Source organism: Triticum dicoccoides, chromosome 3A, assembly GCF_002162155.2.
Source record: "Triticum dicoccoides isolate Atlit2015 ecotype Zavitan chromosome 3A, WEW_v2.0, whole genome shotgun sequence".
Taxonomy (NCBI): Eukaryota; Viridiplantae; Streptophyta; class Magnoliopsida; order Poales; family Poaceae; genus Triticum; species Triticum dicoccoides.
Window position 1 is genome coordinate 627,954,932 of NC_041384.1, and position 12,386 is coordinate 627,967,317.

Here is a 12,386-nt window from a genome sequence, read left to right on the forward strand (position 1 = left end):
GGGGCATTCGGGCATGAAAGCAACTTATCATCGCACCAAACAGATTTTCTATTGGCCAGGCCTTAAACAAGATGTGGATCAATTTGTAGCTGCATGCCCTGTTTGTCAGAAAAACAAAGGGGAAAATTGCTCATACCCAGGCTATCTTGACCCACTGCAAATCCCTGATATGGTCTGGACTCATCTGAATATGGATTTCATCGAGGGCTTGCCCAAATCCAATGGAAAAGATGTCATTATGGATATGGTGGACAGACTGTCCAAGTTTGCCCACTTTATTCCCCTTTCACACCCATTCACAGTTCACACAGTTGCTTAGACCTTTGTGGATAATGTGTTGAAGTTGCGCGGCCCTCCACTGGCAATAGTGTCTGATCGGGACCCTATCTTCACCAGTCAAATGTGGCAAGATATCTTCAAAGGAATGGGAACAGACTTGCGCTACAGCTCAGCATATCATGCTGAATTGGACGGCCAAACGGAACGCGTCAACCAGTGCATCGAGAACTATCTGCGCTGCCTCACTTCTACCAAACCCAAGCAATGGGCCAAACACTTGTCTATGGCTGAATATTAGTATAACACGTCATATCATTCTTCTCTCAAGAAGACCCCATTTGAAGCTGCTTATGGATTTCCTCCGCCCAACATTTGTGAACACATCCTACCTGATAATATGGCAGAAGATGCTCAACAATTCTTCAACAACAGAGATGCTCTGCTCCAACATCTCAAGACAAACTTGTCTGCTGCTCAAGCCCGCATGAAGAAATACGCTGATCGCAAGCGTACTGAAAGAGTTTTCGAAGTTGGTGACATGGTGTACCTTAAAATGTAGCCCTATCGGCTCAATGCATTTGGGTTGCGTACACACATCAAACTGCAAAGCAAGTACTATGGGCCGTTTCGCATCACAGCAAAGGTGGGGCGCGTGGCTTACAAACTGCTTCTACCTGACAGCACCAGCATTCATCCAGTCTTCCATGTTAGCCAGCTCAAAAAGCATGTCGGACCGAAGGCAGTACCCTGTTCTGATTTGCCGCTGGTACGAGAAGATGGTATGATTCAGACCGAGCCAGTGTGGGTCTTGGAAACACGTCAGGTTCCACGCAACAATTTGCCGGTGGTTCAATGGCTAGTTCAATGGGAAAACTTGCTACCTGACGAAGCTTCTTGGGAAGACGCGGCATTCATGAAGAAAACATTTCCTGCATTCTTCAAGGCGACCATCGACCGTTGGTTCAATCGCTCATCTCCTAGAGGACAAGTTCGTTTTTGGTGGGAGGCATTGTCAGGCCAGCATATTCAGTTACAAGTGTCCAGCATTCAGTTAACGGACGGCCACGATCGATCTATCTAACGGCTCGCGAGGCTCGCCGATTCACTGTACCGTTACCACTGTAACTGTAGCATTTCCTTTTTCCGTTCCTGTAGCTGTCATCCGTTGCTGGCTGGCTATAAAGCTATGCGGCCCCGTCTGTAATGGTCATGCGATTATTCTGTGAACTATCACTATGATACAATCTTACCTTCCATAGTAATACAAACCCTAGTGGGGCTACTTTCCCCTTTGCTTCTCCGCAAGATCCACTGAAATTAGTTCGATTCCCATCTCAGAATTCCGCTAGGGTGTGACCAATGTTTGAGGCGACCAATGTTTTTTCTAAACCACACATTTCACACTCCCCCCACAGCCCGTCTCCACTCTCCGAAACCCCACCCCAATCCGTAGACGGCGAACATGGATCGCCGCCGCTGCCGACCCTCCTCGCCATCGCCGGCGGCGGAGCATCCGCTGGAAGACGACGACCTACTGCGGGAGATCCTGCTCCGCCTACCCTCGCAGCCGCCCTACCTCCTGCGCGCCTCCCTCGTCGCCAAGCGCTGGCGACACATCGCCATCGACCCCAAGTTCCTCCGCCGCTTCCGCGTCCACCACCGGAAGCCTCCCCTCCTCGGGGACTTCTCGTATGAGTACGGGAGACTCTCGTCCAGATCCACCCTGGACCTGCCCTACCGCATCCCTCCCGGCCACTTCTCCCTACAACTACAAGTCCACGGCCGCGATCCATGGAGGTTGGTCGACTGCCGCCACGGACGCGTGCTCCTTCTCAACAGGGAGAGGCGTCAGGTCATTGTGTGGGACCCCGTGACTGGCGACCGCTCCCTGTTGTCGGTTCCGCCGGAGTTTGAAGACATGCATACCGCGGCGGTGCTCTGCGCTGCCGGCGAGCAGGGCCACGCGCATGGTGCCTGCCACTCGAGCCCTTTTAAAGTGGTCGTGGTGGACAGCTATGAGCACGATAATGAAGCCGTCGCCTTCACAAGTGTTTACTGCTCAGAGACTGGCGTATGGAGTGATCTCCTCTCAACACCGCTTCCATATAGGGGTGTTACTGTTGTTAATGCCGGCACACTTGTTGGTAACACCCTTCATTGGTTGCTTAAGAGGCATAGCGGCATACTTGAGTTTGATTTGGATAGACAGACGCTAGCTGTGATCCATAGGCCACCTGGTGCTTATTACGGTGACAGTGTTCGGATCATCCAGGTAGATGATAGCAGTGTTGGCTTCTCTGCTTTGTCGTGCACCCGCTGCCCGTTCCCCTGCTACCACCAACCCTGTTTCCAAATGTGGGATAGGAAGGTCAATTGCAATGGTGTTGCTGTTTGGGTGTTGAGGAAATGCATTGAACTGCAGAAGCTACTTGGGTTGGGGTTTAAGATTGACAAGGAGAGGGCACGGATAGTGCATTATGCTGAGGATGTTCATGCATTATTTTTATGGGTGCACTCATCTCTCTTCATGGTTCAGCTTGAGTCAATGCAGCCCAAGGAGCTTTTTAAAAGCGATAATATTCACACCTATTATCCTTTCACAGGTTTCTATGATGAAGGTAACTGTTGGAATTCAATTTATTTTCAATATATGGTTGATGGAATATACTGTAGTTCTGAAGTGTTCAAAATCTCCCAATTAACTTATAGCCATGTTCTTTTCTGTGTTAGCGATTTGAGCATTAGCTCTCTTCGAAACTACCATGGTAGTGTGCTATTGTTCTTTTATACTGCTACATGTGAATTGCTGAGTCAGGAAACAAGACATCTTATAGGAGATGGAATAGTATTTTTGTTGTTAGCTGGACGCTGCAATTTCATATGCTCGATTTTCTTTGATGTTCTGCTTTTCTTTTCATGTACTTGTGTAGTACAATACTGTCAGGTCATATCGGACTTTTAAGGGAGAAACTAGTAAGATAATATAGATCAAGTGATTTCTGCACCAGCTTGAGGGCTTTCTTACTTGCTAAAATAGTATTTATATTTAAACTGTATAATTCCTTGTTTAACAGATCGATACACTTTGACACTATCAATGTTATTTTTTGTGTGGCCTTTAATTTCATGGTTGCCGCCAGATTTAGTAAACTAATTAGTGCATACTAGATATAAAATGGTGATGGGTACTGGGGAGTTTCAATCAGCAATAATACAAGAAAAGTTTACTTTTGTCCTCCCCGTAAATTATTAGACGGTAGATTGGTAGTGTCAATGTGTATATTGCCACGTTACTGATCTTATAGCATGGGCCAAGTTTGAAACAGACAACAGATACACTGAAAACTTAGGCTGAAGCATGTCCATTTATAATTTGACAAGCTTAAAATTATTGTTTTGTATTTCAGGTAGATCATGTGTTAATATTTACCTGCAGACTATTTTTCCTTTAGTGGGGATGTTGGATAAAAAATATGTTAATATTTACCTTCCTCTTTCATGCTCATTTCACATTTTCTAATTACAGTTTTCCTAGTGATGCTGAAATGGTCTGTTTTAAAATTTTACAAGTTTCATAAATCTGAAGTTAATATTGTTGATTTAACGAGTGAGCTGCTTCGTGCTTTGTGCACAGGTATCAGTAGTTTGAAGGAGAAGTAGCTTACTGGTATACTGCAACATGGAATGCTGACTCTTGCAGGAGTGACTATGACCGTCGATCATAGTTGTCAACTTGCTTGACTTGTAGAAACTATCTAATGCTCTGGTACTATTTTCAGCAATCCTATATGTAATATGTCAACTGCACTCTGAAATACCTGGATCCATTCAGCAGTATTGAGTGATGATTTTTCTGTTTTCAATCGGTTGGAACCCCTTCCAGTTTGATGCCAAATTTCGGTTTGAGCCATATTCATGTTGAAATATCCTCTCGCGGTGGCATAGAGCAAGAAAATTTTGTATTGTTGCATCTGGCTGCTGCCGTGGGCATAGCTGACGATATGCCCTTTGCTGAACACCAGACGCTCGTTTGGTCTGGCCATATGCGCCCTCTGCAGCATGGCGGTGAGCCATGGCAGCAATCAGCTGAGGCCCTGGGCTTCTACCACCATGAATGCGAGTTGTGCAAAGGGACTGGTGGTGTTTTATGTACCAGTTAAATTGTGTCATTAGCTTATTTGACAAGAACCAATCAAAAGTCCTGTAATGGCTTGTTTTTTGTAGACAATTCCTTCGTAGTTCCTATGTTTTTGGATAGACAATTCCTATATACCACCAGTATAGGCATGTCGTGCATGTCGTGCTATTCAAAGTTCAATGGCTAAAACAGAGTACGTACTTTATTCAAAGTTCAGGCCTCCTTTGGTTCATAGCCTCCTTTGGTTCATAGGATAGAAATGTTGTAGGAATAGGAAAATCATAGGAAGTGAGATGACATGCATCTCAATTCCTATAGAGAAAGAGATGTCATTTGATGCATAGGATAGGAATTTTCCCATCGAGTCTTAGGCCTCCTTTGGTTCCTTTGAAGTCCTTTGGTTTGTAGGAATGGATTCCTATTCCTATGTAGGATAGGAATCAATCCTTCACGTTTTACAGGAAAAAAAACATTAGCCTGGACTCAATGAAAAAAATCATATCCTATGCACCAAATGACATCTCATTCTTTATAGGAATTGACATGCATGTCATTTCACTTCCTATGATTTTCCTATTCCTATAAAATTCCTATCCTATGAACCAAAGAAGGCCTTAGCTAATGTTTTTTTTCCTCCAAAATGTGAAGGATTGATTCCTATCCTATATAGGAATAGGAATCCATTCCTACAAACCAAAGGGACTCAAAGAAAATTTTTCTATGCAAATCCTACCCTATAGAAATCCTATGACATTCCTACAAACCAAAGGAGGCCTCAAACTGACAGCACGAACCTCAGACACTTATAGGCTGACAAAACAGTCTGGATCAACTGTCATCGGAATCCCTGAATAACAGCTAGGCCTCTTTTAATTCATAGGATAGGATTATCATAGGAATAGGAATCTTATAGGAAATGAATTGACATGTATCTCAAATCCTATAAGTAGGAATAGGAAACAAGATGTCATTTGGTTGACACCAAAGGAAATTTTCCATTGAGTCTAGGCTCTTTTTTATTTTCCTATGAAATGTGGAGGATAAGAACCAATCCTATGTAAGAATAGGAATTCATTCCTATGAACCAAATGGCTCTAAAGAAAAAAATCCTATAAAAATCCTATCCTCTAGAATTCCTATGAAATTCCTCTAAACCAAAGAAGGCCCTAGTATGTCAACCCCTGAATTACAGCTAGTATGCAAGACAACAAAGGGAAACAAACCAATTTGCGGCAATAAAAAGAAAGCCATCACATTCAACAGAAGCAAATCGACCAAAGAAGAAACTAAGGATCTCTTTGATTTGTAGGATTTTGAAAACGCGAGAATAGAAAAAGTATAGGATTGGAGTGTCATGCCCACTTGAATCCTATAGGATTAGCAAGGAGTGTTTGATTTCACGGGAAAAGCAAAGGAATTGTAAAAAGAAGTTAGGGCTTCTTTGGATCACAGGATTTGCAAAACAAAGGAATAGGAAAAATGGAGGATTTGATTGCCATGACATAGCCATTCCTGTGGATTTTTTCCAGAGGTCAGACCTCATGTGTAAATTCCTTTGGAATCAGCACCTTGGAGACCCAATCCTGAGGAATTTTAATGGCCCAATCCTTTGATCCAAATGCGTTTCATAGGAAACAATCCTGAGGATTGATATCCCATGAAAATCCTGTGAAAATCCTCCAATCCAAAGAAGGCCTTAGAGTGGATGTTAGATTTCCTATGAAATGTAGTATAAAAAATTCCATTGAAAAAATTCCTATGGGTTCAACCCTATGAATTATAGGACAAACATAGGAAAAAATTTCAAGGATGTCAATCCTCCAAAAATCCTATAGAATTCCCTTGAATCAAAGGAGCCCTGAACTGCAAACCGCGCATACCACAGAAACTCAGGAACATGTCGCCACACAATGTCAGGCCAACACGGTTAGAGCAGAAGCACTATAAATCATCACAATAACATAGACAAAACGAAGCAAAATCTTAATCAGCCAGGCATGGCGCCACTGCAAAGTCTCGATTCCGCAGACGCATCTTGCTACATTATTCATTCAAGCAGAGTAGTGTATGATGCGAGTTCCCAACATCCAACAGCGCATGTGTTGTGGTTTCAGTACTAGTGCTTCATTCAGCGACGAATCAGGCCTGCTGCGACTTGTCGGCGGCGGCGGCCGGCTCCGGCTGGGGCTTGGGCTGGGCCTGCGCGGGGGTGAGCGCCTTGATGGAGACGGCGTGGATCTCGGCCATGAGCGGCGCCAGCGCGGTGTTGACCATCCGGTGGCAGTCCAGCAGCCGCTTCCCCTCGAACTTGCCCGACACCACCTCGATCTCGTAGCTCGCGCCGCACCTTCGCACCAATCACAATCCCATCAATCAATCAAGACCACCAATCGAACGAACAAGCTTACAGGGGAGGAAAAGAGCAGTAGAAGTTTCGGGAGATCGCGTGGGCTGCTTACCCGCCGGATGTATCGGTGACCACCTGAAATCGGAGGAAAAACACACGGGTTAGGTTAGGGTTTAAGGCGGAGACGGGCCATGGGCGGGCTGGCGGGAGGGGTTTGGAGAGAGAGGGGAGGGAGGCTTACGAGGTGGGTGGGGCTGAGCGCGGCGGCGACGGCGGCCTCCACGTCCTCCTTGGTCACGCCCATGGCTGCTCTGTTCGCGATTGCCTCCTCTTCGCCCTCTCTTCTCGGTCTCTCTGTTCCGGCGGAGCCAAGGCAAACAAGGAAGACTTCCCGATTGCCCGTGTCTTCCTCCTATCAACTTATCCCACTTGCCCAGGAGAATATTTCGGATGCTGTGGTCTCGGAGTCACGAATTTGCCCGTCACGATGTTCTTCCTCAAGTCGTAGCGGGCCGGGAATCGAATATTTGGTGGGTTTTCTTTCCTATATATGACAAGGGGATTCTATTTCTCCGTTCCTATTTAACATCGCAGCTGAATGTTTGTCTAAAATGGTGCGTCAAGCACAGAAACATGGACTGATTACTGGGCTAGCCCCTGAATTAGTGGAAAATGGCGTGGCCATATTACAATATGTTGATGATACGGTGATTTGCATCGAGCATGACCCTGAGAAAACCCTAAATATGAAAATACTGCTCTATATGTTTGAGCTAATGTCAGGATTGAAAATCAACTTCCAGAAAAGTGAAATTTTGTGTGTTGCAGGGGACGATCTTTCTTTTAAGACACAATTGTTTTTTATGCCTTTTTTAGAATTATTTTTTTATACCTAGGAGCACGTGTACAGACGGGCTCTTGCAGAGCCCACTCCTTGACTTTGTCAATGTCTCTCTCTCCTCCACATAAGGAGTACTACTTGTTATGCATGCATGCGGCGGGCAGCTGGCGTCTTGAGGGGCCAGGGCGGTGAGAGCGGGCTCCGGAAGCGGTCCGGACTCCAGCATGGCCCACCTCACATTATCACCATATATTTCTTGGAGTCCGTGCGCGGCGGGCGGATGTGAGTCCGGTTTAGGGAGCAATGCTTCCTCTGGAGGTAGACTAACCCTGCTCAGTGCTAATATCTCAAGCATTGCTTTTTACTACATGTCCATGTTTTTGCTTTCAAAGACCACGATTGCGAGACTGGATAAACACAGAAGGAGATTTTTTTGGCAAGTCACTAAAAACAGAAAAAGTACTATTTGGTCAAATGGACCATGATATGTCGATCTAAAAACAAAGGGGGGTTGGGAGTTAAAGATTTGCATAAACAGAACTTGAGTTTGCTCACCAAATGGTGATGGAAACTGGAGACCAAAAGTGGTTTATGGCAGGATATTATTAAGGCTAGATATCTTCGTAGAGATACTATTGCCTCGGTTAAAGGGAAAATCAGTGACTCCCCATGCCGGAAGGCGATAATGAAAGTGAAAGATCTTTATATGGCAGGTAGGCGTGTGGTGATCCATTCTGGCAATATTGCTAAGTTTTGGATGGATCCTGTTGGGGATCAATTGCCATTTCGTGAACAATTCCCCAGATTGTTCTCTATATGCAATTTATTCTGACTGTACTGTCAACTCTTGCTTAGCGGCTGATCCCCTGTCGTTCTACCGAGGAAGACTAAATCATGAAATGGGGGAGCAGTGGCATCAGATGGTGGATGCAGTTAGTAAATCTTGCGCTTCTAGTGAAGGTAACAAAATCAAATGGGGGTTGGGTTCTAAAACCTACTTCACTACTCGATCGGTTTATACTATTCTGGAGAGACATTTTTCGGGTTGTGACTATAACTGGATTTGGAAAGCGAGTATACCTCTGAAGATCCAAATCTTTATGTGACAATTGTCGCAAAATGCAATCTTAACCAGAGATGTGATGAAGCACAAGGGGTGGAAAAAAGACCCTAAATGCTCCTTTTGTGCTGCAAAAGAAACATCACAACATCTCTTTTTTACCTGCCCAGTGGCCAGGGTAACTTGGAGAGCGGTGGCTTGTATGTTTGGGACTGATTTATGCCCAAACAGCCTGTGGCAAACATATTTGTGGTGTTATTCTTTCTTCCTAGAAGGGGAAGTGTTCTATACAGTGGGCATTGCTGCCATATGCTAGGCGATTTGGACGTGTCGCAACAGAGCTACTTTTGAGTTTATTCCTCTCATAAACCCATTTGAATGCACTTTCTCTACTTGTGCTTTTCTTTGTTACTGGGCAGGGCTGATGAAACAGAAAAAAGATGCGGAGGACCTGGGGACTGGAGCGAACATGCTGAAGAGCAATGCCTCAAGACTGATGCAGATCTGTGCCGCGGCGCACTAGGAGGATGGGGCTTACTGAAGATCAATCCAAGGAGTGAAGTCTGCTACTATGCAGGAAGGGATGCCGCTTTGCTGGTTGTGTGTGGGTTTTGTGCCTAGGCCTTTTGTCCTTGGCTCTTAATACTATACTGTTTGTTGGTTTTTGGCTGATGATGTGATGTAATGGTGTTGTCGGGTTTTCGCCCCATAGTGAGTTATCTTGATGGCGCTTTCCCCTTTCCTGCCCTTTCTCTGGACATTTGATGTATTTCCGTTATGTCGCACTAATGGAAAGGGGTAATGCCCGGTTCAAAAAAAAAAGGCTTCACCAACTCAAAAAAGCATTCAGGCAACACCGTGCTTGGCGCAGTGGAGAAGATTTTACAAACCTCTGCACCAAATCTATTTTCTTCCGATAATAATGTTACAAACCTCTGCACCAAGTCTATTTTCTTCCGATAATAATGTTACGCATACACGCTTGTTGGGGATAGGATTCGGAGCAGAACATAATTGCGCGAGACCACATATTAATCAAAAACAATATTAGTCTGACATGACATAGAAGAAACTGGCACCTCAGTAGATGACTCCAAACACAAGGGAGTTGTTACACAAATTGTATCATCTCAGGCTAAAACCCTACAGTCCAACAGTGATATTGCAGCAGATGACAGACAGACCAATGCCATCTGCTGACCAAACGCGCACTACTCATAGTCTACCATCAGCAGGATCCCCTTCCAACTTCATGGTTCACGCCGTTCGCAGAGGCGGAGAGACCAATATGACACCATCGCCTCGGACAAAAAGGAAGGGGATGGTACGCCTGGTTGTCTGCAAAAGGTTCAATGTTTAAAAGGGTTAGTATATCAACATCTCATGATGCATTTCGAAGATAAGCTTTTCTTGTAGAATTAGATTTCTCCAGAAACAAGTCATTATGTTCTTGCAGAACCAAATGTTGAAAGTAACATCACACTAGATCAGAATCATAAAGCTCCCACAATAAGAAATGATTCAAATAGGTCTATCCTCTTATGATGATTTTTTTTTTAATCAAAGGGTTTCCCCCCTGCCTCAACTTTTTATTAAAAAGCAACAGTTTACAAACTCCTCTTATGATGATCAAATGGATAAGAATGCCAGAAATACATGACATACTGACAATCCATGAGAAAAATGGGTGAAACGATGTTTTAGCGTGTGTTAGGTAGTCATCCCCTCACTGCCCAAGGGACTCCATACATTCCCAAAACACACACATATTGAACAAGATAATACTCAAGTTTTTCATTAGAATGCAGCAATTAACATGTTTCATCAATGGTAAACTCTGTTGGAAACAATCACAGCATACCTCCGAAAATGTTGGTTTACGAGTATACATCGACATTGAGAGCATAAGGTCAAACAACTTACTCGCACAATTTCTTCATATGTTTCATCGTCGATCTCAACAGTTGTTACAATCTCCTCAACATCTCCAAGGATCATGTTTAAATGCTGATCATATGCCTGTGTACAAGGAAAACATCTCAGGCCTCAGCGACAACCATCCCAGCATGATTAACATGTTATGATATATATGGACCTCCGCAATCCACATGAGCAGACTGCGTGTAATTGCAGTGCAGGCTAAAAACAAGCCATTGCAGCACATCATGCCATTGTGGTTTATCAATAATATGGACCTCCACAAGTCCCATGATTAGAATGTGGATACAAACGTTATAATAATTGTAGTGCAGACTGAAAACAAGTCACTACAGCATGGACAGCATGAAAAGGCGCATCATAACATTGAAGTTTATTGGTAATGTTCTCCATATAAACTAGTAAATTAAAGAACATATCACGTTCCCAGGTCATAGTTGTAAGCAGATACACCAGAAATTCATCCCATACTACCAACGAACCTGTTAGATAGCATCAAAGTTTAATGTTATTGAGATGCTTCCTTATCTTTGTCGAATCGAAAGGCATTTTTCTATTATTGCACATGAACACATTAACCTCCTAGACCGCATTGAACATGAACACATATAATCCTGGTCGCTTCGGGACGAAGCACAGCGAGCACATTTAAGTGGAAAAGGTGGGATACGACCTAACCAACAAAAATAATCTGACTAAATTGGGGGCCTAAAAGCTCCTCTCATCTCACCGGGCATACCAAATCGTCGCAGGCCAATGTTAACCAGGAATTCGTTCGGCATACATCCAACCACGGACAGCGTACAGACCACAGCAAAAAGATCGAAAGGGGATCCCGAGCGCTTACATGGAGCTTGCCGCGGAGCTCGCGGTCGGACCGGAGCTTGACGTAGATGCGCTCGTCGAGGCTGAGCCTAATCAGATCCAGCGGCTCCTTCACCGCGATCTCCTCGTCGGCCGACGCCATCGCCTCCGCCTACCGCTGCCGCTGCCGCTCCGCCGACTAAACCCTAGCTTCCGCCTACCCAATCGAACTCGCCAAGCCGCGGTAAGCGTCGGCACCGGAGAGATGCTCGCGGTTTTGGGTGGGTGGTGGATGCCGTGCTGGCCTGCTGGATCTCTGGTTTGCCGGGCCTTCCAGGGCTAGAGAAGGGGCCACGGCGCACATATTATCACCTCGGCTAGTAGGATTATTTGAAGCCCAAATGTTATCGCATTGAGCGGCCCATTCTGGTTCTGAGCCCCTTTTATTTTTCCTTTTATTTTCGTTTACCTTTTTCATTTTCTGTTTCTTTGATTCCTGTCTTTTCCCCTGGTTTTCTGTATACGTAAATATTTTGTAAAAATTATTTTATAACACATGAACTTTTCCCTTATTACCCGAGCATTTTCTTCAAAAATAAATACTTTTAAAGCATGTGAACATTTATTTATTATTGACCATTTTAAAACATGTGATTATTTTTTTACTGATATATATGGACACTGTTTCCATGGTTTTTATTTTTAATAAATTTCTTTTGTTTTTTAATCTATTAAATATAAAACATTAGCAAAGCTTATTGGGCCGGCCTGTGTTGAAACAATGTGGGTATCAGGAAAAACAGTGGAACAAGGCGTACAATAGGAGCTCCGCATTTTTTTAGTAAAGGAGAAAAGGGTCCCAAAGGACCCCAAAACTGCATTAAACATAGAGCGGAGTTGTGTAGCAGTTTACAACATGACCCAAAAGAAAAGAAAAATAAACACAAACTAGTCCCTAACTTTATGAGTAAGACCCCGG

At 44.3% G+C, this 12,386-nt stretch overlaps 3 protein-coding genes across 3 annotated transcripts; 1 reads left to right on the top strand and 2 right to left on the bottom strand.

Moving 5' to 3' along the window:
- The first annotated feature begins 1,507 nt into the window (after nucleotides 1–1,507).
- LOC119269703 lies at nucleotides 1,508–4,142 on the top strand. The gene is made up of 2 exons (XM_037551602.1): nucleotides 1,508–2,897; nucleotides 3,914–4,142. Exons 1-2 carry the CDS (start codon nucleotides 1,742–1,744, stop codon nucleotides 3,937–3,939), a joined length of 1,182 nt encoding a protein of 393 aa, XP_037407499.1. The 5' UTR covers nucleotides 1,508–1,741; the 3' UTR covers nucleotides 3,940–4,142.
- Nucleotides 4,143–6,344: 2,202 nt separating this feature from the next.
- LOC119269705 (protein BOLA2-like) lies at nucleotides 6,345–7,279 on the bottom strand. Its single transcript, XM_037551603.1, has 3 exons — nucleotides 7,006–7,279; nucleotides 6,877–6,899; nucleotides 6,345–6,764 (listed from the first exon to the last, which is right to left on the bottom strand). The coding sequence occupies exons 1-3, from the start codon at nucleotides 7,066–7,068 to the stop codon at nucleotides 6,557–6,559; spliced, it is 294 nt and encodes a 97-aa protein (XP_037407500.1). The 5' UTR covers nucleotides 7,069–7,279; the 3' UTR covers nucleotides 6,345–6,556.
- Nucleotides 7,280–9,671: 2,392 nt separating this feature from the next.
- Nucleotides 9,672–11,731, bottom strand: LOC119269706 (sm-like protein LSM3A). Its single transcript, XM_037551604.1, has 3 exons — nucleotides 11,451–11,731; nucleotides 10,589–10,684; nucleotides 9,672–10,003 (listed from the first exon to the last, which is right to left on the bottom strand). Exons 1-3 carry the CDS (start codon nucleotides 11,568–11,570, stop codon nucleotides 9,923–9,925), a joined length of 297 nt encoding a protein of 98 aa, XP_037407501.1. The 5' UTR covers nucleotides 11,571–11,731; the 3' UTR covers nucleotides 9,672–9,922.
- Nucleotides 11,732–12,386: the final 655 nt, after the last annotated feature.

Bases quoted from the DNA above. Each gene is read 5' to 3' on its own strand.
- LOC119269703 (XM_037551602.1), top strand. From the start codon at position 1,742: ATGGATCGCCGCCGCTGCCGACCCTCCTCGCCATCGCCGGCGGCGGAG. The intron at 2,898-3,913 runs GTAACTGTTGGA...CTTTGTGCACAG, and splicing joins CACAGGTTTCTATGATGAAG to GTATCAGTAGTTTGAAGGAG.
- LOC119269705 (XM_037551603.1), bottom strand. From the start codon at position 7,068: ATGGGCGTGACCAAGGAGGACGTGGAGGCCGCCGTCGCCGCCGCGCTC. The intron at 6,900-7,005 runs GTAAGCCTCCCT...CTCCGATTTCAG, and splicing joins CGCTCAGCCCCACCCACCTC to GTGGTCACCGATACATCCGG. The intron at 6,765-6,876 runs GTAAGCAGCCCA...ATTGGTGCGAAG, and splicing joins GTCACCGATACATCCGGCGG to GTGCGGCGCGAGCTACGAGA.
- LOC119269706 (XM_037551604.1), bottom strand. From the start codon at position 11,570: ATGGCGTCGGCCGACGAGGAGATCGCGGTGAAGGAGCCGCTGGATCTG. The intron at 10,685-11,450 runs GTAAGCGCTCGG...CCTTGTACACAG, and splicing joins AGCTCCGCGGCAAGCTCCAT to GCATATGATCAGCATTTAAA. The intron at 10,004-10,588 runs GTAAGTTGTTTG...AACCTTTTGCAG, and splicing joins CATATGAAGAAATTGTGCGA to ACAACCAGGCGTACCATCCC.